This window comes from Miniopterus natalensis, chromosome 2 (genome assembly GCF_054644295.1).
Source record: "Miniopterus natalensis isolate mMinNat1 chromosome 2, mMinNat1.hap1, whole genome shotgun sequence".
NCBI lineage: Eukaryota > Metazoa > Chordata > Mammalia > Chiroptera > Miniopteridae > Miniopterus > Miniopterus natalensis.
Genome location: NC_142082.1, coordinates 35,529,694 through 35,554,139, shown reverse-complemented (window position 1 = coordinate 35,554,139; position 24,446 = coordinate 35,529,694). Strand labels below are relative to the sequence as shown.

Here is a 24,446-nt window from a genome sequence, read left to right as displayed (position 1 = left end):
TCCAAACAGACTTGTTCTGTGCTGGTCTCATCTCAGCGATAATTGTCAGGAAACTTTGAAAAAATAAAAGCTTATTACTTCCAAGACCCGGAAATTACACAGCACACCTTGGGCCACCCAACCAGGTCCACAGTAGAGAGCAAGAGGCCTCTGGGGAGGCGGGGGGGGGGGGGGGGTTTGAAGGAAAGAAGGGCTCTCATGGGCCCTGGGGTTCTGTTTTTATTGTAGTCAAGGGTGGGGGCCTAGGGCTTTACAGGCTCACTCTTTATTGGTGAATTTAAGACATAAGAGTGGGAATTTAAATAGTGTGGGAGAGAAAAAACAAGTGGCCCAAATGGTCAATAATTGAAATCAACCAAGATCTCTGAAACAAAGGAGCTTCGTTGGGGGCAGGCAGCCTGGCTCTTTATCTAGTCATGTGGCCGGCAGTGCGGTTATTCCAGATAGCCATCAATGAAGTAGATGCCTGGGCACACAAAGCATAAGTCAGGCACTTGCATTACAAAAAAAAGAAAACCAGCTTCCAGGGCTTATGTACAAGACTTCTGCAAACCCCGCCAGTCAGTGCGGATGGAGATGTGCGTTCGCCTTGCTCTTGACTTGCTTAAATCAGAAAGTGTCCCTATCTCCCCGTCTTCTCCAGAACTCTAAGTGTTTTACTAGCTTTCTCATTTTTCCCCAAGACATTTATTGGTCATCTTCCCCCAACAACTGTCAGTTCCTTAAAGAACTTACATCACTAAACATACACTCCTTCTCTGACCGATGGCCAAGCACCTTCTCTGTGCCACTCTGTTGGGTGGGAAACCAGGCAAGTGTGGTACCAGCCCTTACTGAGCTCACGCTCTGCCAGAGAAACAGCCTGAAAGTCACTAAACCCAACCAACTGCGGTTACTTAGCGCAAGTCTTAAAGCAGCAGAAATAGTCTGTAGATATTCTTTGAATTAATGACATTCCTATACTTTCACAGCTTTATTTAAACTCATCAGGATGTATTTTTATCTTCTGGTCAAATAATATCAAGAGATTTTACATTGAAACTTTCTCTTCCCTTGGATGTTAGATCTGATCAGGTAAGTAGCAGATGGTTCTCATTACAATAGCAGAACTAAGATGACAGGAAACAACCTGCAGAAAAAACAGATTAGGTTTTCACTGTGATTTAACATATTTAATAATATATATGCTTTGGGTGGGGAGGGAGGTAAACTGAATATCTACAAATACCTACTGGGGTCACACAGTGAATACAAGGCCACCTGGAGCCTGACTCAGAGCTTGGGCTCCCTCTGCCACTGACTGGGTCCCCACCTGCCAAAAGCGGTGGCTGGGATGATCCTCTCACACTTGGGTCAGCTCTAAACAGCTGCCAGTCTACCCTGTGTTTTTATGTTAAGGAACTGTAAACTTCTGGAATCTTGTCTATATTTTGCCTACCTGACCACAGGTCTGCATGGGCCTTGATGTTCTCTTTCTGCTGTGTGAGTACAGGAACTCGTGCTAAGCATTTCTCAGAGACAGTAACGAATTGCACAAGGATTGGGCAAGATGAGCCTCTCAGCATAGATAAACTTGAACTCCGCAACAGTAATGTTAGTATCCACCCAAGAGAGCTGCAGGTGCCGTTCTGTGCTGCTGGGTTATGCCCCGGTCCTCGTCATTTGCTCTGTGAACCGTTGAACCACCCAAAGAAGGGCGGCAGCAGAATGCACGGCCCTGCAGGCTGGAGCAGTTAGAAAACACCCTCGGAATCGCTCTTTTGTTACTTCTCTTTTTCTGGCTAATTATTATCCCCATCCCCAAGCCCAAATGTGCAATTTCATTTTTCCGTGGATGTTTACAGCTTTGGATACTAGGAAAAACTTTCTTAGTGTAATTGTTCAGTGTTTGAAAAGAAAAACCATGTTAACACTATTTCTACTTCATAAGTTTCTTCATCTGGTCACAGGATCAGCAATAAAATTTTCTAACCACACTCTCTTCTCACGCCTAGAGAACTCAGAAGGCTCCGAAGCCAGCTTTGGTTAAAGGGTGTGAGTGCCAGCCTTCAGAGCAAGCAGCCCCCTCTGCAAGCTCCTAACAGCAAAGACTCTGAAAGTGTTTGAAAGACCTGTGAAGAGCCTGGCTCAGGTGTCCAAGCCAGCGATGTTGCACATGTGGTTGTTAGTGTGAGAGAAAGAATGAGCTTAGGAGAAGCCTCACAAGCAGAGAAAGTTATCTCCTCACACTGCCCATCACTCACCCGCCATAGGACACACCTCACCAGCCCAGACCCAAGGGCCAGTACCCAAGTCCTGGGCCCTTGTGGCTGTGTGGTCAGCCCAGCAGCAGCAGCTTCTGGATTAGCTGCCAGTTTTAAATCATGATTTACCAAAAAAATAGATTTGTTCCTGCTAGCTAGGTGCAAAGAAACAGCCCATCCTTAGTACTAAAGGTGACAAAACGGTGAGAATATAGAGTTTGCCACACTGTTCAAAGTCATTAAGAATAGCCAAGTCTTGCCTGGTGTGGTGTTTGTGGGCAACAGAGAGAGGGCGGGTGGAGCAGCCCACCTCCTCACAGGGCTTCGTTGACTCCACTAAAGATAGTCCTCAACCAAAGCAATTGGAATAAATATCATACAAGGTTATTACAATCCAGGAGTGGATATAACCTAGTAAGAGTGCCTAAATCAGTGAGGTGGTTTCTTCCCAGTGACATGCATTCAACACAATTCCTGATCAGGGTGGAGAAAGTGAGGTGGGTAATACTCCATCTGAAATGCCCCCAAGGAAAGGGAAAAGTGTGGGTTCTGAGAATTGAATGGCAAAATGATGTTTCATGTCTGGCAGAAGCCTAAAATAGATGATCAAACCGGGAACTTGTGAGCGTTAAGAGAGAGTGTTGTGGTCTGAAGGCACCAAACTGATCCTGTTGACACAGGATGTCACCAAGACATTTGACAATATCTACTCACCTTAAGAGAGATGTTGGTGACGTGCACAATGGATAGTAATATGAAGTGGGATCGGAACTGGTTGAAAATCTCCACCAAGATGTTGATTAGCCCCTCTGATGGAAAGGGGGTTCTCTAGTGAGTTCTGGGCTCTATCTTTGATCTTACCTGCTTGACATTTTCATCAACTATAACTTGAATGGCATTGTAGAGGTTTGTTCATCAAATTTGGGGATGATACAGCTTGAGGGGCCTGATTAAAATGGTAGGCACAGAATTTAAACTGAAAGTAGTTTGAGTTAGCTACTGAATGTTCAGTAACAGCAGTGTGTACAGTCCTAAACCTGGAAGATCAAGGATAAACTTATAGGGTAGGGTTTGAGAAGCCTGGCTTGAACATTTTATGTGAAAACACCTGAGGGTTTTTAGCAGGCCCCAACTTAACTGGCCACCACAATATGATGTAGCTACACACAAAGGGGCATGTGTACACACAAATACACACGTGTATGCACACTGCTGAAGCATTCCTCTACTGTAACAAGGTTGTGATCACAGGAAGACAGCAGTCAGCTGCCTTTTGCCAACGGTACTGTACTCAGTTTTGGGTACCGCATCCTGAGATGGCATAAATGGGCAAGTATTGAAGGGGAGGGCTGGGCTGGGAAGTGCTGGATGCTGAAACACAGGAAAGAACAGAAGCAGCCAGGGCTCTTCTAAGAAGGCTTATAAGTACAGTGGTAGGGAGAAGCAGCCAACCCTATAAATACGGGTAACAGTCACAGCCATAAGGAGGACAGGACAGCGGACAATGGGGCCATGAGACTTCTCCTCTGGGGTTCCTCCCAGTCTGGGAGACATGGATGAAGAGAAGTCAACAGGCCACAGGCACTGGGAAGACCCTCCAGTGAAGGTGGGAGACAGTGCTGCATGGCCCGGGGCAGACCAGGAGTGGGTGCTGGCCTAGGGAGGTGCAGGGGCTGAGGGGAGGGGGAGGGCAGCCTTCAGACACTCAAAGTGCTGCCCACAGAGAAGGAAATAGGGCTGCTTTCTGTTACTTCAAAGGGAAAATTTAGGATTTTTGCCATCCCACTGATGGCAACTAGTGAGCAGCAGATTCTGCTCTGTTTGGGGAGAAACTCCACATCCAGGCCAGTGAGTGAAAAATGTTCCTGATACTCTGGGGGAGGAGCTTCTTTCCTTGAGTGGGAAGTGAAATTAGGGGATCCCTGCCATTCTGTCCTGTCCACACTATTGGTGGACCTGGGGAGCTGAGCTGGATGTGGCCTGCAGACACCGGCCTTCAGAAAACAGCTGTGAAAGGCTCCTGAGCACGGCCCACAGTGGGAAATGCTGCATGCTGCTTATGTGTGTGGGGGGGGCGGGGTGAATAAAGAGCCGAAATGAAACTTATGGAAGGAAGACCCTCACTGCATGCAACTTTTAACCAGTTTTACCCCGGTCTTCACGACTCACCAGTGAGGGGCCAGAGTCTCATTTTAAAAAACACCAGCTAGAACTCCAGCTTCTGAGAGGCATCCCCTGTATGCCCTCCCAACTGGGTTGGCCTTTCCCTAAGGCTTCTTGAGGAATGTGGGTCCAGGGGCCTGGACCTGGGTGGTCCCCAAGAAGTTACACACACACACACACACACACGCACGCACGCACGCACGCAGGCTCACATGCCCTCCCCTGCCAGCTGCCCACTGGGCTCTGCACCTTCCTCCTCTCCTCGCACCACTTAGGCCCCTCCCACACCCTGCCCTCTCCTCCAGCCACCCCCCAACCCACCCCACACTCCCACACACACCTTCACTCCCCCAAGAAGGGGAAGGAGAGGGAAGGGGGGCAGTATCAGGCATTCTCTTTCCACGGGGCAGCACCCAGCACATAGTTTTCTACAGGACAGATTACAAATGGTGACTAAATTCTCAATCAGCCCATGGAAGCCTCTTTAACCAACACATTGGTGAAAATCTCAACTTTCATAAGAGTACCATTTTTCCACCGTTACTGCAAATGTAGTATATTTTTACCATACATTTTTAAATGAGAAAATAGGTTACGAATAAGCTTTAGCATCTCAGCCACTTTTGACATTGGAGACTGCCTGTATATAAAAGCACAGGAAACCTCTGTATTCACAGAGTCAGGATTTGTGGTCAAAAAAATGCAAGCCTCGTCCTCCCTACCCTTGTGGCTTTACCTCCTCTCGAGGCTCTGCCCCTGCATCGCCCCACTTCACACATGGCTGCTGCTGCCCTAGAGCCCAGCCGGGACTTAGCAGCCAGTGTGACTACCGTGAAACACTGAAGTAGTGTGGGCACCCACGGGCGTGCTCCGGCTGTGGCGCCAAGAACTGAAGGGCATTTTGTGGTCGGTGCCTGCCAGCATCAGGAATAAATCTTCAGTTAAACAGTTGTCCAGATGCGTAAGGAAGTGCACCTGGATCAGTTCATCCTCAGGAATCGGATCAGGTACTGAAAGAGTGTGAGGCAGGTGAGCATGCGGCTGCTTCCTCAGACGTGTTCTCCAGCCCCACGAGCCCGGCCACCCCCTGCTCACTCTTGCGAGTCACTGGACCTTGGGCAACCCATCCTTCATCTCTAAAAGGAAGACTGAATGAGATGGTGCCTATCTGTTGGCTCTGTGTAGTAAGCACTTTAAAATGTTGTGCCTATTGTAATGTTTTGAACATCAGATTTCACACTGAAATGAAAATTAGTTGGTTTTTTCCGTTTGGTTTTGTTTTTTGCAGGGGGCGGCAGTCAGCCTGTCCTTCACATGGAGAATATTCAGGGGCTGGTGGATCAGTGGGAGTGCCGGCAGCCTCATCAGGTTTCTCGTTTTGTTTCTGTTCAGGTTGCCCGGCTCATGGAGATGGGATTTTCCAGAGGTGATGCTTTGGAAGCCCTGAGAGCTTCAAATAATGACCTTAATGTGGCTACCAACTTCCTGTTGCAGCACTGACGGTCCCGCAGACAACACTGGGACTGGCGAGCCACTGACCACAGTGGGCTCCGTCCTGCTACAGCATCAGCGCGAGGACCCTGCGCTCCGGCTGATGTTCTCCATGGCTCTTGGGCAAAGGGTGGATCCCACTGCTCCCTCCCTAATTCCAAGATCGTTACTGTTTAAGTATCGAAAATAAGTTTCGATACTCTAAAATAAGTTTGCCAGTCAATTAGCATGTATTTTCTATCTTTATTTTTTTATTGGGTGTTTTTCTTAGTTTGGAGACTCATCACTCATTCCTAATGTGTTTAAAATGCATTAAAATTGCAGCTATCTGCAAGCAGTTGAATAGCACTCCAGATGGGGGATTACTGCTATTGTGATATTATTATTTTTATTATAATGCATCATCCTACATTATATCTCGTCATAAATGCAGTAAAAGGAGGAGGGGAAATGCTATTCAGAAAGGACGTGTCAGGTTATCCCTTACGGCCTTTTTTCATCGCTATTTTTTTTCTCAAATTTGTTTTCAAACCCCAGTGGCTGTCCATTGGCCACACTTCCTAGGGGGTGAGCAGTACCTGTCTGCTGCCCACAGTACAGGCCAGGCCCAGGTGATGAGGGAGAAACAGAACTGATTCCTACACTGTTCCAGCCCATTCCTGTCCAGGGAATTTTTCTCAACTCCTCCCCACTTCCATTAAAAAGTAATGATAGTCAATTACCGATTCTAGGTTCTGGAATACTCCATGAAACTTATCTGGAGTTAACTTTGCTTAGAGTATCCATAATTATCCACCCAGGCTGGGGTGGAAATGGCATAAAGAGAAAACAAAGAGAAGAGGGGCAGGCTGGAGCAATATGGGCAGGTTCTCCTGGCCCAGGGGTTGACTGCGATCTGGGCACGAGGCAGAGTCGACTGCAGAGGATGCCGTCACGGAGACAGGTGGGGAAGGCCGAGGTGGGTGAGCCTAAAAAGATCTAAAGCAGGTGACTCAAGATTTAAGGAAATTGTACAGCAATTGTGTTGTGCAAAATAAGCAGAAATGTATCAAATTGATGTAAATTTGGACATGTATAATACTTACAATAAAGTTTTTAATGTGCATAATTTTTTGGTATTTTTTATTAGACTTAACTAAATAAAACTTTGTTCTAGGCTGTACTGTTTGTCACCTCACTCCCTTTAAAAAATTGCTTAACTGCTCATCTTTCTTCAGAAGAGTTGGGTGCTTTTTTTGAAGTGAGAGAAGCCCTTCTGTTCCTGCAAGTAGGACTGGCCTGTGAGGCCCCATTCTTAGGCTTGCCAGCGACATCGGCTACTCAGAATGGGGGTTGAGGTGACTTTCTGGGAGCCCGGTTGGTCCCAGGCACAGGCTGGGAAAATCAACAGAGAGTCCCAGGGTCCTCAACTGCATTCACTGACCAAGGGCAGGATCAAGACAGCCTGAGTGTGTGCTGACCGCGTGGTCATATGTGACCTCTGAGGCAACTGTAAGTCCCCCCTCTGCCCCGCCCATGCCAAGGCCTCAGGGAAGAATAACTAGACCCAAAATACGCCATCTCCTGGGCTCCTTCCCGCCTTCAAATAGCACCCAGCAAAGTGAAGCCAAACCAGTGGCAAAATCCTCGCTAAGCCGAGACTTCTCACTCCTGCTCTCCCAGAGGATGCGAAGCAGAGCCCCACTATAGGGGTCACAGTGTGAGGCCTGAATTAAAAAGTGTTGTTTTCTCGTCAGGATTTCCTCCTAACATGATTCATTTCAGAGATCCTTGTCCTGCCAAAAAGAACCTTAGTGACCCTCCACTTTAGGCCTTTAATTTCGAGGGTAGAAATTGAGGTCAGCACAGGTAGTGTGACCATAGGACATAGCCTAACAGTAGCAGAGCTGGGAGGCACCATCAAGTTTTTCCTGATTTCTTTCAGCCTCTTTTTCAGTTCCCTCCAGCTGCCAAGCTCTCCCTTCCCAGTGGTGAGCTCTTACTTTCTTCCTTCATGCAACAACCAGGCCATTCTCCCCTTCATCAGTCACCACCCTCTAGGACAGCCCTACTGTCCCCCACATACACACACCTTCCCACGTGTCAGACGTCTCACTTCCGGGCACGTTTCTTTGCCTTCCTGGAGTTCCCAGCCCTGGCCCACTTTTGCTTCCTGCAGATTTTGACACAAACTGCAGCCACCCACTGCAGGAGTGTGAATGCAGGAGAACACCCACACTTCTTGTCGAGACAACAAGACTTTCGGGCTGATGGGACCCCTAAAAGAAAACGTTTTGTGTTCCTTGCACAGTGACACATGCCAGAGGGGGGCATCAGCGAGCCATTTCGTTTGGTTTCCTAAGGTCTAGAAAAGATCATTTAGACTTTTGATGTTATGCAAATGGTAACAGATTGAGCCTAATTTTCAAGTGAGCAGATTCCAAATTGTGAAATACAAATCGGAAGAAGGAAAACATTGTCTATAGTGACACCCCCGTTTCCCCCAAGTAAAGGAAAACCTGACTCTGAAGTCCTGATTCATAAACCTAGACTGAGTTTGGGTTAGAAAGGAAAATATTTTCGGGAAACGAGCACAAAATTGTGAACACATTCCAGTGTCACTTAAAATGTTTTCTGGGTCCCTGAGTTTATGTTCCTGCAACACTTGTTCTAAATGGAAATGAAAGTGTCTAAACCACAAACTTAAGAGTTTTATTTTGCCCGGCCGGGCGTGGCTCAGCGGTTGAGCGTCGACCTAGGATCCAGGCGGTCGGGGTTCGATTCCCAGTCAGGGCACATGCCCAGTTGCGGGCTCGATCAATGACTCTCTCATCATTGATGTTTCTCTCTCTCTCTCCCTCTCCTTTCCTCTCTCTGAAATCAATAAAGATATATTTTTAAAAAAAAGAAAAAGTTTTAATCAGGCAGCTTAAGCGATATTTAATTTGTGAGAACCTAAAGGCTATTTTCTTCACAGCCCCCTAACCCATATGGTGTTTTATATAGGGATGGACCAAGAATGTCAAAACCTGCTTTCTGACTCAGCCTAAATTTTAGTTCTGAAACTGTAGTCTTATGTGTAAGAAAATGTGCCAGGGTCATGTGAATTTACTAGCCTGCTGGGTAGAGTAGTATCTAAAGGAGAACCTGCAAAAGCTAAATGGTGGTGGTGCCTCTACTAGAGCTGGGATTTCAGGCTAAGAGGTTTGGGGGTGGGGGGTGATAGACATGGTTTGGACCTAAAGGGACTTGAGGGAAGCAGTCAATAGGTGCTGGAAATCAATCTGAAAAGAGGTAGGGATTAGAGAACTAGATTGGGTGACCTGCACTAATGACAACGTACCCTAGGTGACAGAATACGAAGAGGAGACGAGAGGGTGAATGATGTAGTCTTGAGGAATGCCTGCATTTCTGGTGGAGAGAGAGGAAGAGAAACAGGAGGGGAGTCAGGGGAGGGCAACCCCATCAGAGGTGAGAATATCTAGAGGGGTGATCGGATGGCGGGTGCTGCAGGGCAAGGTGGTGTCAGCCTCTTGCTGGCAGGTTCCAGAGGACAAGAGCTGGACCGTGGGCACAGGTGAGATGGCAGAGGTGGTCTGCCTGCGCTTGTCCAGGAAATCTGGTGGGCAAGAAAGAAGACAGAGAGGCTGTTCCTGGGTCAGCTTGTAGGTCAAGGTAAAGGAGCCGGTGCGGAGAGACCCTGAGATCCAGGCCCCGGAGAGCAGGAACCGCGAGGAAGGGTCATCCTTAAAAACCAGGTCGGACACTTCAGTTCTCTGGAACTAGAGGAAGTAAATGATTAAGGAAACTACAGGTAAGTCGTAAACTAAATTGCAAAGCTGAAGAAGCTCAAGTGGTAATTTTAGCTTCTTGATAAAGGAAGTCAGGTTGTGGAACCATGGTGGGGCTGGGAGGTTGAGAAAAGTGGATGCCATAGGGGGCAATTCAGGTAGATAAAACACAAAGGGTCTATATTGGCTAGAAAAAAGGACTTTGACCACTTTTGTTTATTGACTGAGTATTGTGGTCTGTTGGGAATTTCAGAGCCCTGTGAGATTCAGACAAAAATTCAGTGTCTCAGAAACTAGCCCCAGGGTGCAGGCCCCCGTAGTGTCCTCAGACCAGCCCTCAGCTGCCCAGGGGAGCGGATGGTTCTGTGACATTTCTCTCTGTTCTGAGGCGCCCTGCAGGTTTGAGACTTGGAGTGGGAGGAAAGGGTGTGAACAGATCCTGAGGGAGAAGGAGGGCAGAGGGGTCTGATCCTGCACTTCTAGTTAACCCTGAGACATGCCCTCATGTCTTCACCCAAATACAAAAGTGCCTTAGGGACTCTGGGGCTCCTCCAAGACCAGAATGGAGTCCAAGTGGCCATACCCAGATATCTCAGGGCCTTGGACTTCACCTCAGCCAAGTGAAAGAAATAGCAAAGAAATTGCAGTGTGACCCAGAACCCACAGTCACCAAAACTAGGGAAAATCTGCAGAATCCCCACCCTGGTTGCAACCCAGTCATGGTGAGAGCTCTCTTCAGTCTAACTTCTGCCACTTTTTGCCAGTTTGCCCAGACTTTTTCGTTCCCACAATGACTTCCACAAGCGAAATGGAAACCCTTTTCCCTGAGTACGGTATCATAAATTTAGACCATTCACAGTTTCATAGAAAGTTCACACTAGAAGAGAGCTTTCGTCTCATTTAAGCCAACGTTTTACAGACAAGGAGGCGGGTACATGGGCCGCCCTGCTATCCACACAAAGAAGGGGTACCTCTGAGGGTGCTGCAGGGAAAGGCACTCATTGCAGGAGTCCAGGGTTCCTTCTGTGGGGTCAGAGTTTTCTTTTCAAACCAGTAAATGTGCCCAAAGCCATGTCTCCCCTTTCTCCCCAGTGCTGCTCCCAACCCTGCCTGCCTCCTTCTGAGAAACCACAGGAGCTCTCCTAACACCGCAGAGACTCATGTGTAGGAGGGTGTCACTGTGACTTTCCAAGAGCTTTGGTGGAGACACATGTCTCTCCCTGAGATTACATGGGCATTAAGGACAAGTCCCCTTCTCCAAGGTGGCCAGGTGGAACCTAAAGCGCAGACTGGATTTGAGGTCTTTGGGATCTTTAAGCTGAGGCTGTGAGTTCCTGTGGTGCCAGCCCCTAGAGCCTTTGTCAATCCCTTGTTCTGAATTTAGCACTTCACTGAAACAAGAGAATAAATGTCTGATTATTCCACTTGTCTCTCACACCCAGACTGGGCCGTGAAGGGGCGGAGTTAGCAGAAAGCTACTGGGAATGCCAAGGGTGACGGTCTACATTGTGTGGAGAAAGGGGGGTCCCAACTCCTTGCTCCACCGGGTCAGGGGCATCACCTGGTCTCTTCTGCTCCTCCCCATCCCCTGCCCTTCAGAGATGCCCTGTGCCCCCAAGTAGGGTAAGCCCAGACCAGGGGCCCAGGTGGCTGACTTTTAAGATTTTCATTTCATTGAATGTATTGTAAATCATTTAAGATTTTTAAATGTCTAAAGCATTGGCAATGTACAACTGTAAGTCATGAGGTATTGGAAATGAAGTGCAGTCGTGGTTTTTGCTGTCCTAAGCTCATCCTCTGTGGCCCAATGAGATAAAGATGTATAAGAAAAATTAAGTAAGAAAAAAATGTATAAGAAAATGAGAAAGCCTTCATCTAAATCGATTTTTTATGATGTTAATAAACTAGGTGCAGTTTAGTTCATCTAAAAAAAAAGAAAGATTTTCATTTCATTTCTTTTCAGGGGACCATGGTCAGTTTTGCCCTCCTGCTGTCTTGACAGCTGTGTGTGTGGATTTTTCAGTAAGATTATGTAATGATATACAACAGACGTATTGTATCTGAAAATTGTTCGGCCTAATGTATCTATGCAAATTTTGCAAAACCCTTATTTCTGTAACCTATGACAGACCCCAGTCTCTCATGTAAACCAGGCGGAGTTTGCACCTTGGAGGGAGCAGATGCCGGGTAAGTGTTGCCTCCTCAGCTGGTAGGCCCATGTGAATTTAAATCTGCACAAAGATGAATGTGAACAGCTGCTGATGCCCGAGGGGCCTGTTTAGATGGGGGGATGTGCGCTTATTTCGTGTTAGTGAAAACATCAAGCAAATCTTTGGGAGAGCCCGTCTCCTCAGCAGGGTGACACCCTTTGCCCCAGATATGAACGGAATGACAGGTAAAGCGACACACCCACTCCCGCCAGCCTGTTTTATTGCTGATTGTCTGGATAAGGGCCCATTTCAAAATGTTTATGAAATTTCTAAAGTCAGAGCTCAGACCTGCTCCAAAGTTATAAACAAACTTGAGGGTAAGATCGCTTTGGGGCAGAAGGAGGAAGGGAGTGGGATTGGGAGCGGGCAGGGGGTATACAGGGTGTCTGGTTTTTGTTTTATATCTTACATAGATGCCGTATGTACCCTTTTATATTATAAAATATTCAATAAAAGGTTGAAACCTTCCAAAGAAATCTCACACCCCCTCTTAAGGGCTTGCAGACTTCTTCTGGAGGTTCATACAGGAGTGCCCTGGTGTACCCCCTGTTGGGAGCACCCCAAGCCTGCCGAATGTGAGTAGGTGAGTGGGTGAGTGAGTGGGTGAGTGAGTGGGTGAACTACCGGTATGCAATGCTAACAAAATCTGATCTCTGCCCTCTGGGGGAATGGCTACTATTTTTTTAATGTAATTTAATTTTTTTCCATCACCATTTATACTCTCTATGCCCTCTTCCACCTCCACCCACCCCCCTCCCAGTCCCCCGCCGTCACCACACTGTTCAATCCGTGAGTTCTCTCTCTTCTTTTTTCCCTTTTTCAAGCCCTGTACCCACCCCCTAAGTGCCCCTGCCAGGAGCTGCCTGCCTGCTCTCTATCTATGTGTCTGTCTCTGTTTTGCTTGGTCGTTCAGTTTGTTCATTGAATTCCACATATGGTGCTTGTCTTTCTCTGACTGGCTTATTTCACTCAGCATAATGCTCTCCAGGCCCATCCATGCTGTCTCAAAGGGTAAAATTTTCTTTCTTTTTTACGGCTGAGTAGTATCCCCTGGTGTAAAAGTATCACAGCTTTTCCATCCACTCATCTACTGATGGGCACTTGGGCTGCTTCCAAATCTTGGCTATTATATATAGCACTGCAATGAACATAGGGGTGCATATATTCTTTCAAATTAGTATTTTGTGTTTCTTCGGATAAATTCCTAGAAGTGGAATCGCTGGATCATAAGGCAGTTCCATTTTTAATTTTTTCAGATAACTCCTTACCGCCTTCCACCATGGCTACGCCAAGCTGCATTCCCACCAGCAGTGCGTGAGGGTTTCCTTTTCTCCACAAATGGCACAGGCTCTTGTCCTAAGCTGGGGACTGGTCGTTAGTCAATTAATATTAAAAATTGGATAAAGGGCAGGCTATATATATAGTATATATATATTAAATTAACTACATTAACTTTATTAAATAGTAATATAGTAATATACAGTTAAAAATATTAAATATTTGAAGTTAAAACATGTCAATGTAATTAACTCACCAATATTCTGGTATCAATATGACCAAGATCTTTTTTTAAAAATTATAGTTGTATTGCCTGGCCGGGCGTGGCTCAGCAGTTGAGCTTTGACCTAGGATCCAGGTGATCGGAGTTCGATTCCTGGTCAGGGCACATGCCCGGGTTTCAGGCTCGATCTCCAGTCAGGGGCGTGCAGGAGGCAGCCGATCAATGACTCTCTCATCATTGACGTTTCTATCTCTCTCTCTCCCTCTCCTTTCCTCTCTCTGAAATCAATAAAGATATTCTTTTTTCAAAAAATTAAAATAAAATAAATAATAATAAATCATAGTTGTACTGATTAGATTTTGTGTCTTTCATAATCCACACCCTTATTGCATGGTTTATGAGTTCCAGTTTGAATTCTTTTTATTAAGGTTAGCTGAGAACTAACTAATCAAGAGCACATTTTGTTCTGGATTTTTACATTTTTCCTTCATGTCTTATAACTGTTACACTCACACCTATTTTAACAGCAGGGTCGCTTTTGTTAGCAATTCACCTTATAAAAATTTCCAAAGCATTCAACATAGCTTTTATAGAAACAACTCTTTCTGTTCATCTTTATGCTTTATAGGTTTACATAACAATTGATTAAATTGTTTAATCTAGACAACAACTGGCTGGAGAAGCTTTGGGGACAAACACAGCTGTCGGTGAGCTCAGCTTCCTTGTGGGGACAGAAGAACAGGGTCTAGGGAGACACCAGCAGCCGTGAGCAGGCAGGCGGAGCACTGCAGGCGACCTGAGAGCCCTGCAGCTCCTGGCCTGGCTAAGTGGAGCCTGCTAATTAAAGCTCTATCATAGCTACAATAGTCAAGAATAGTGGAGGTCATTCAGTTTGGGAAACTGGCCAAGGAGGTCTCCCAAAGGGCAGCATAAAGAAAGTTTTGGGGCCTCTGCCCCTGGCTTCTTGTTCTACTTCCTAGGTGGCCCCCAAAACCTCACTAGTGCTAGAGCCAGGATCTCAGGATAGTACTTCTTGCTCAGTTCCCCAGGAATGTGAGCCCCTTCTCCCAGCTCCCAGCACCCTTGCCTCACACAGTGAGTGTCAAGGAAGGACATCCATGCTGTGGCCGGGAGGTTCAGTTGGTTGGAGAATCGTCCCGTGCACAAAAACAGTAGTGGATTCAATTCCCAGTCAGGGTGCATACCTAGGTTGTGGTTCCATCCAAGGTCGAGGTGCCTGCCTACGGGAGGCAACCAATCGATGTTTCTCTCTCACATCAATGTTCCTCTCTCTCTCTCTCTCTCTCAAAAAATCAATAAAATCAATATCCTCAGGTGAGGATTTAAAAGAAAGGAAGGACATCTATCCAGATGGACAGGACAGTTGACTTGGAGCCCCCAAGCCAATATTCCTCATCTTGCTCTCCGTGGCTCTGGCCTCCTTTCTTTCCTCTCGTTCTCTTTTCGGGTTTCTATCTCCAATATTGTGCGCTACCAGGCCCCACACTGGCTACTATTTTTCTAGGTGAAAGAGTGGACACCAGCCAGAGGCTAAACAGGTAATCCAAGTCAAGCCACCCACTCCAAACACAAAAAGAAAGACAGTAAAGATCCTAAGACAGATAGTGGCAAAGCCCAAGAACTCGTGGAAAACCAGGCTAAGCTTACTGGTCCCATACGAAGATGTCACACAATTCTCAGAGCTGTAAGGGAGTCAGCAATCATCCTGACTAATGTTCTCATTTCATACATGAAGCCAGGCTCTGGAACCGCCAGTGACTCACCGAGGCCGCTTGGGCCCAGCAGGCCTAGAGCCCACGTCTTGTGAGGTCCCTTCCAGAAGGAGACCCCCTCAGCCCCATTTTGCTGTGGTGGTTGACTTTGTAAAGCCAAGGTGAGAGGCAGAGGTCTCGAGCTCTCCATTTCCAGAGGAAGGCTCTTCAAGTACTTCCCTTCTCACCTCCTTTGTGGCCTTGAATTGGTGGTTTCACAGCTCTGCCTGAGCAGGTGACATCAGGGAGGCACGGAAAGCCCTGTGCATATCGCTGGTCTCCTCAGTCACATCCCTACACGCAGCAGAACTCTGTGAATATAAAAGATGAGCGCTTGGATAAAACAAGAGATAAGATTAGCAGGCGTCTACTGAAGTACCTAACCGAGGAGGGCAATCAGCACACTGGAGAAAATCATCTTGAGGCCTTCCGATGGGCGGGGCTGTACATGAAAGCCGCTCACCAAATCTGAGTCATCACCTTGACCTTGGGAGAGAAGGCAGAGTTAAACTGTGATGAGTAGGGCAAGGCAGGAGGGGGGACTCAGGGCCCTGCGCTCCGCCTACAGGTCCTGTAGCTCCAGCACCGTTAGTCTCACAGTCAGTGTCGCCTGACCTTCAAGTAGACGTGACCGCAGGCTCACTCTCCAGCATCAACACCACACTCGCTTCAGAAGGTGCCTAAGAAAATAAGGGGGAATAATAACATTTGCTGTATTTTGGCTTCTGTCCTTCTTTCAAAGGGCTGTAGGCAGTGTGATGTTTAAAAGGAGAGAGCAGGATCCATTTATTTTGCTTAGATCAGGTAGAGAGATTAAGACTGTTTGCTGGGGCTGCCATAACTAAATCCCATAGATGGGGTGACTTAAACAACAGTTTATTTCTTCATGGTTCTGGAGGCTGGAAATCTGAGACCAGGATGTCAGCAGGGTTGGCTTCTTCAGAAGCTTCTCCTTGGCTGGTCGATGGGCCACCTTCTCTGTCTTCATGTGGTCTCGCCTCTGTGTTCTTGTGTCGTAATGTCCTCTTATTATAAGCATACCAGTCCTGTTGGACTAGGGCTCACCCTAATGGCCTCATTTTAAAGACCCTGTCTCCAAATACAGTCACATTCAGAGATACTTTGGGATTAGGACCTCCACATATGAACTTTGGGGAGACACAATTCATCCCCTAACAAATCCTTCGGGAGTAGAATTAAGGAACTACTGCTGACAAAGGGACAAGTGCACTCCACTCCACAATGGTGATGATCGCTGGGGCAGAAAGGAGGCAGGTAACTAAGGCAGCCATCATTTTCCAGCCCAGTTGTACCAATATGCTGGGGAAGCAGCCCCATGTGTTTGTGTGTGTGCGTGTGAGACAACACTGCTTCTCCAGGCTCAACTCCTCAGGTCCCATCAGCTGTGTAATGGGGATGGCAGTGGCCTTGCCTGTGCAGTGAGAAGACTTCTGCCAGGCCCTGCTTACCTCATACGCCCTGCTCTGTACTGGGCACCTCCACTCAAGCCCACCTTCTCCAGCCCCAAACTCCATCTTATCCCATATTTGCTATCCTGGGAATGACACCACCATCTATAAAATCATCCAACCCCAAACCTGGGGCCTCCCAAACACTTCCCCTAAACTCTCCTCTCAAGCCCATCAATCTCCACTTGTATTGTCCTTGTCTGATTACAGTTGGATGTGTCACCTGCTGTTCTACATGATCCGTGAGGGTTAGGGGCCATGTCCCCATTCTTCCCACTGTATCCCCAGAGCCTAAGATAATACTTGGTAAATGTACAAATTAATGAAGAAATTAATGTTGAAGGTGAGTACTTGCCCAGAGACAAAATTGTAAATTTTGCACAGGCCCTCCTCCGTCTGAGTATCCCCGTTTTCAGGGGCAACAGCCCTTCACTCTTGTGGATTGAGTTGATGAGTGTTTACTGGGGCTACATTTCAGGCAATGTGCTACCTCGGCCCGTTGCACCTCATGTGCAACCTGCCAAAGGGAATATCAGGCATTAGCAAACATACATGCGTGGAGGGCTCCTTGCTTCCCTGGGACAGGCCAGCTCCCACTGCCTGCCCCATTGCAGACCTACTAGAGGCAACAGAGCCCACCAGGGTCAGGGCTCCTTGGGATCAAAGCATCTGAGCCTTAGAGGGCAGTGGACCTTTGGCTTAGAAAATGAGACTTTCAACCAGGAGGAAGCCAGGCATCTGAGTTATAAGAGAAACATGTTGCCTGAGGTGTGATCTGACCCATGCACCACAGGTTGGGGTCCCTGAGGGCGGCACAGCCGGTTCCTAAGCCTGGCTGCACACACGTGCCAGAGGCACTTCTCGGTCTCTATGTCTGTCCTATACGCAGTCACTTGGTGAAGTGAGAAAGACAACCATAGAGAAAGCTGGACAGTGGTTAACTTGTGGTGCACTGATGCCAAGGAAGTGATGGTTCTTGGTGGAAATGTGCTTTCTGGAGAAAGCCAAGAGCCCATAGAAACATTTGGGTATCTACGAACTTGATTAATGAAACTCTCTGTTCTTCCCTCTTAAAATGTCAAGTGAGCAAAATTCTTTGAAGTCGTCATGAGACTCTCCACCCAATGGCAGGATCCCTAGAACACCTCTGCTGGTGGGGCACCCTTTGTCCGCCTCCAGGGTGGGACCCCCGGACCTTGTCACAGAGTCCTGACCACAAGGCTGTCCTGGGCCCTTGGAATTCCCTCTGGACTGAGCTGCCCCAGGGAGGGTCAGGACACCTTTTGACAGTGCTTCCACTGTGGCATGGGCCTATTTTGATAGGATCTGAAAAACAAACCATTACTGTTAAACTTTTTTTTAACCAACCAACTAGTGTTTAAAGCTGACCCCTCGTACTCCCTTTTCCCAGCCTCACCTTCCTGGTGGGGCTCTGAGGCGGTGTGGGGGCTGGATCTGGGGAGGGGTTAAGGAAGGCTGACACAGAGAAGGCTGTCTGGAAACAGTAGTGTTCAGAAATAGGTCAGCGTTACGGGTTGAATTTTGTCCCCACAAAATATAGGATGAAGTTCTAACCCCCAGTACCTGCAAATAGGAGCTGAATTGGAAATAAGTCTTTGCAGGTATAATGAAGTTATGATGAGGTCATTAGGGCCTAATCCAAGATGGTTGGTGTCCCTATAAAAAGAGGGAAATGCCACGTGAAGATGAAGGCAGAGTGCGGGTGATGCATCTACAAGCCACAGAGCACCAGAAGCTGGGGAGAGGCCAGGAGCCAAGTCTGCCTCACAGCCTCGGAGGGAACCAGCCCTGTTCATGCCTTGATTTTGGGCTTTCAGCCTCTGGAACTGTGAGAATAAATTTTTGTTGTTTTAAGCCACACAGTTTATGGTACTTTGTTACAATAGCCCTAGCAAACTTGTACCACTGGCAAGAGAGTCAGATGCTGGCACAGGCATCGAGGGAGGGCCAGTGGTCCTCAAACTTGAGCATTTAACTGAATTGCCGGGGGAGCTTGTTAAAACACAGTGCTGGGCCCCACCCCAGAGTGGCTGCTTCAAAATATCTGGAGAGTTGCGCAGGAACGTGCATTTCTGAGAACCACTTTGAGAACCACTGCTCAAGGGGCTGGTGTAGCCTGGGCATTGGACCTGCTGGCCCCAGGAATAGAGCTGTACAGCCCCACTGATAGCTGTGCCAGCCCACTTAGAAAACATCAGTGGCCGCAAGCAGTTTTCATTTTAAATGATTTCTTCAGGGGTTTTTAAAAATATATCTTTATTGATTTCAGAGAGAAGAAGGGAGAGGGAGAGAGGGAGAGATAGAAACATCAACGATGAGAGAATCGTCATTGATCGGCTGCCTCCTGCATGCCCCTGAGCCCGTAACCCGGGCATGTGCCCTGACCGGGAATCGAACCGCGATCTCCTGGATCCTAGGTCAGTGCTCAACTGCTGAGCCACGCCCGGCCGGGCAATTTCTTCAGTTTTAAATTATTTACACATGTGTTGATTCATGGGCTCCCACAATAACCCCACGTAGTAGATATTATGGTCCCCAGAAAATGAGGCTGGGGAGGGGGAGACTCCTCAGCAGGACTCTTCCTCCTGACACCCGGAGCTCAGATTCTGCGCTCGGAGCCGGCCTTGGAACACTGCTGGCTGGTTCAGCCCTCAGAACCCAGGTTTCCCGTATCTTTGTAAATCACACCCATCATCACCTTGCCTGAAGAGCAAGCTGTCGCCATCCATCCACCGCCAGCACTGCAAACCAAAGGTGCTATTCGGGCTCCTTTCTCCCTCCCACCCACTGTGGCCACTTCCCTGCTGGCTCTAACGACCTGGATCCTCTTTCCTGATCCTCTTTTGTTCCCAAATGCTGTCAGAATTTGACTTCCTCCGTCCCGCTCTCACATGCTCTTAACAAACTGGCCCCACGCTGCTGTGGAGCTGAGAAGCCGGCGTGCAGGGTGGACAGGGAATGAGAAACGCCTGCGAGGGTGGCCGGGAAGAATTTGTAATGCCCCGAGTCGGACAGCCCTGCTTGCCTGAACCCTCTCCCGAGAGGGTTCTCCTGGTTGTGAAGGCAGCTCTGGTTGTCACACCTTGTCACCGGGCAAGCTGGCCAGGCCCCTTCTTACCCCTTCCATGCCCTTTGACAAGTGCTGGGTTGATGCAAACTGGGTGGGAGTGTGAGCTTTGAACCCCAGGCAGGTGTGGGCACAACTGTTGGGCACCTATGAGAGTCACTCAGAGAGGCCAACACAGGGCGCGGAGGTGAACCTTGCAGCTGAGGTTCCACATCTTGAATCCAAAGGCCCGGGAACAGGATTCCACATCCTCAGAGTCTTGACTCCCCACCTCCCACGGGCCGGAAGTGCCCCCACAGTGGGCGCTGGCCATCGCATGCCCAGGACTGGTGTTCAGTGCTGAGACCTGTCTGGCCACAGCCACCCACAGCCACCTGTCTATAGGTAACCCTGGGGCCCGGTATCCTCCAGGCCCACAGACCAGTGGAACCAGAGGTAGGGGCAGAATGGAGGAAAAGTGTGCCCAGAACGTTGACGTAAACCACTGAGGACTTTATGGGCTGCAACATATCAGACTGCATGAGGGGGATTATCCAACCAGTGAGAATGGGCTGAGCACTAGCCCGGTACCGGGGCAGAGAGGAGAGGGCTCAGCACTCACATTTCTCAGGAGCTTACAATCTAGGTGCCACCTGAGAAAATCCCCCTGGAGAAGGCATGGTGTAAAGCTCTTCTAGGAAGCCAGGTGCCCAAAACACAGTCAGAAATGTCGAGATGCAGGAATCAGATCAGGAACAGAAGAGGGTCGTGACGGGACAGGGACCGAGGATGACTTCACAGAGGATCTCTTCTGAAGTTTGAGGGGAAGGGGAAGGGGAAGGGGAAGGGAAGAAGAGTGGGGGGCTGTCCAGGGCAGGAAAGGCTACTCTGAGGACAAGCAGGGTGGGCTGTGGCCCCTGAGCCAAGACAGACAAGTGCACTGGCCCTGCTGCTCCCTGCACTTTGGCAGAGACATACGTGTGTTTTATTTTACAAAATGCAAAATCGCCCAAGTCAAACTGCTCCGTACATTGCTTTAAACTCGGGAAGGTGATCTAGTGTAAACAACACCTAAGTGGATCAGCCCTTTCTGACGTGCACAGATGAAAAACCCGTGCCTGTTCTTCTGACTTTCTTCCTTGCCCCAACGTTGCTCCCAATTACAGTCACAGGCAACACATTCGTGTGATACACAGTCCAACTTTTCAAGCAAAAGTTAACAGAGTCCCTTTGCCCCACCCGACCCCTGAGTCATCCAGGCCAATGACTTGGTTCATCTTCCCTGTGTTTTCCGACCTTTTCAGGAAAACTTTGTCATTTTTTGTAAATGTTAACTCTAAGATCTTACTAATTTTGGTTTGGAAGGAGGAGTATTTGCTCTTTACAACATTTTGCTTCCCCAAATTTGAAATATAGTCTAAGTAATTGACCTAGTACTCAGCCAGCGATTTTGTGTCTGTATTTACTGTGAAGGTGTTCTTTTCCCAGAAGAAACAGCAATGCTTCAGAGGCTGGGAGCTTCACTGTTATTTATTACGATGTGTTGGAGGTGGGTTCATCACGCAGCTAATGACCTTCAAGCTCTAGGGCTCCTCGCTCACCACCCAGAACTCTGTATCTAGTTCTGTATTCACTATTTTGTATTTTTTCTTAAAGACCCCTTCCCCCTCAAAAAAAAAAAACACTTGTATAAGCTTCAGGCCCCCAACCCTGAACCCCTCTCTGGATGCAGTTTTCAAACGGTTAGACTCGATTCTCGCCTAAGGACAGAGCCTCCAGCCTGGTGGCACTTTGTGTTTCTGAAGAAGTTCCCCTCAGTGGGCAAGAGGATGCTGCTGACTTTCTGGGTTTTAAAATGCCAAGGAGCCATTTCCTGTAACGTGTTGACGCAAAGAAGTAAATGATGGGGTCAATGCCACAGTTCATGTTCATGAGGGACACAGTGAGTTGAAGGGACACTTTGAAGGCCCTCTGCTCCGGGCAGGACGGCAGGTAGAGGACCTCTCGCACCATGAACTGGATGATGTTGAGGTGGTAGGGGCTAAAGCACACCACCACGGCGACCAGCACCACCAGGGTGAGCAGGCAGGCCCTCCGGTGGTGCCCTTTCTTGCTGGTCAGAGGGTTGTCCCGGGCTGTCCTGCACAGCTTCACCGTGATCTTCACGTAACAAAATAGCATGATCCCCACCGGCCCACAGAAGTTTAGGACACAGGTGACTAGGATGATTAGGGACAGCCTGAAGACCTTCTCAACGCTGACGTACTCCATGCAGGTGACCCTGCCCGCCACAGGCTTGGTCATGATCACGAAGAGCAGGGGCACCATCTGCAGGACTGCCAGGGCCCAGACGACCCCACAGACAAGCTTTGCTCGGCTGGCACTGCGGAGCCGGGGGCATTGGTGTGTGCGGACCACAGCCAGGTAGCGGTCCACGCTCAGGCACGTCATGAGGTAGATCCCCCCGTAGGTGTTCAGATAGAAAATGAATGCCGTCAGCCGGCAGAGCCCTTCACCAAAAGGCCAGCTGAAATCCAGCGCATAGTAGGTGATCTTCCCAGGGAGGGCCACTGTGAACAGAAGGTCAGACACCGCCAGGTGGACCAAGTAGACACCTGTTGAGTTGATCTTCTTGCCCTTTTGACAGGCAAGGTAAAGGGCAAGGATATTTCCCAGGGCGCTGAAGACCAAGAGGACTGTGTAGAACACGCAGAGCGTCACGCTGGCTGCCTGGGGTAGGTGGTGGGGAGGACACAAGCTGGCATTGTGGGAGATGCTGCTTGGGTTGGCTGTGCTGGCAGCCATGTCATAGGGGTCCTCGGGGAGACAAAAAATAAATACAATGTAATACACCTCTATATAGCAATAATTAATAATTTGCTGAGGCAACATGCACATGAAAAACATGTCTTTTTAAGTAAACTTTTTGTTGAAGTGTAACATACTGTTCCAGTTACTATTGCTGTGTAACAATCTACCCTTAAAATGTAGCAGCTTAAAACAAATGTTTTATGCTCTCTGGCAGGTTTTGAGCAGGACACTGTAAGAATGGCTTTCCTCTGCTCCTCAGTGTTGGGAGCCTCCTTTGGGAAGAGTCAGCAGCTGGGACTATTTGGAGGGGACTTCACTCAAATGCCTGTCAGTTAATGTTGGCTTTTGGCTGGAGCCTCAGCTGGGGCTATCAACTAAAGCATCTGCACGTGGCCTTGTCCTGAAACCGGGCTTCCTCCTAGCATGGCAGCCAGAAGATGATTAGATTCTCACACAGCAGCTTGAGGCTCCAAAATAAAGTGTCCCAGTAGCTGGGGAGAAGCTCCAAGTATTAACCACGTCTTTTATTTTCTGTCCTGATGCATTGACATCTTGGAGCCTTGCTGACCTTGGAGGGTCTGCCCCCTCCCTGGGTTAGCCAATTCCTTGAGTGTGCTTTTCAAATGCAAACCGGCCAATCCAGAGCCACACTTCAGCCATCTCTTTGTTGGACTCTCATACTCTGGGCCACGATCCCCCTGCCCTAATCGGCTGAGAGCCGGGGTACCCATCAGTGGCAGCGTCTCTGTTCCAGAGCCCACTGAAGTTATTCAAACTAGCCAATCCTGAACCCACCTACCCACCTTGCCTGTTCCTTTCCACAGAAACCACAATAAAGACTCTCGCTCTCACTTCCTCCCCTCTCCCTCTGTCTCCTGGCTGACCCAGTGCTTCCTGTGGGCCCTCTGTGATGTGGCATGTCCCTGCTTCTTGGAATCTCTGGGTAACAATGTTTTTCAACGGCAATTGTCTCCTGGCCTGTTGGCGTTACTGAACTTCAAGTTTTCCATTAATACACTGCGTCACCTTCCCTAGCCTCTCTTCAGAAGCTGTCGGTTAGAAGTGAGTCACAAGCCCACCCAGAGTCAAGAGAAGGGGACATAAGAGGAATGTCAAAGAATTTGCAGCCATTTTTAAATCACAACACATACACACAAAATGTGCACAAATCATAAAAGCATACAGTTGGTGATTTTCAAAAAGTGAACACAAATCTGTGCTTAGCACCCGGATTAGGAAACTCACCTCATCAGCTCCCCAGAAGCTCTCCTTCACCCCAACCCAACCTCCACTCAAGGGTCACCACTGTCCTAACTTAAATCACAACTCAGCCCAGCCAGCATGGCTCAGTGGTTGAGCATTGACCTAAGAACCAAGATTCCTGGTCGGGGCACATGCTTGGGTTTTGTGTTCGATCCCCAGTACGAGGTGTTCAGGAGACAGCCGATCGATGACTCTCTCATCACTGATGTTTCTGTGTCTCTCTCTCCCTCTCCCTTCCTCTTTCTGAAATCAATAAAATATATATATAAATATAAATAAATAAATAAATAAATAAATAAATAAATAAATAAATAAATAAATACTAAAATAAAATCACAGCTTGGATTCTTACCACATTTTTTCATAAAGCCCCTGACCCCAATTCTCTGAGCCCAGAGAATTAAACCTGCTCAGAGACTTTGGAGTCGCAGCCCTAGGTTGGCCTCCTGCCCACTTCAGGCCTGTTTCTTCCCGCAGCAGGAAGGGGCGGCTCTCCCTCGCAGCCTGCCCCACAGCTCCCACTGTGCGTCCTCATATTTCTCTCTTCCTCTCTCTCACAAACTCAACACACAGGTACTCACACACTCTCTCACACACATACCCCGTGGAGGTGCGACCTTGCACCCGGGAGTGGGCAGGCTGATGCTGTGGCCCTGGGAACTGCCCTGTGGAGTAAGCTCTAGGGG

General features: G+C 48.3%; 2 protein-coding genes across 3 annotated transcripts in view; one reads left to right on the top strand and one right to left on the bottom strand.

The window, feature by feature from the left end:
* Positions 1-7,005, top strand: part of UBAC2 (UBA domain containing 2) — a 161,637-nt gene extending 154,632 nt beyond the window's left edge. For both annotated transcript variants that reach the window (XM_087814257.1, XM_087814256.1), the window contains one exon: positions 5,799-7,005. In XM_087814257.1, coding sequence (XP_087670383.1) covers positions 5,799-5,906 — 108 coding nt within the window. In that variant the 3' untranslated portion in view covers positions 5,907-7,005. The remainder of the gene's footprint in view (positions 1-5,798) is intronic.
* A 14,424-nt stretch (positions 7,006-21,429) lies between these two features.
* LOC107530144 (G protein-coupled receptor 183-like) lies at positions 21,430-22,491 on the bottom strand. The gene has a single exon (XM_016203807.2). It carries the CDS (start codon positions 22,489-22,491, stop codon positions 21,430-21,432), a length of 1,062 nt encoding a protein of 353 aa, XP_016059293.2.
* Between the last annotated feature and the right edge of the window lie 1,955 nt (positions 22,492-24,446).

Coding starts and splice junctions, on each gene's coding strand:
- LOC107530144 (XM_016203807.2), bottom strand. CDS start 22,491: ATGGCTGCCAGCACAGCCAACCCAAGCAGCATCTCCCACAATGCCAGC.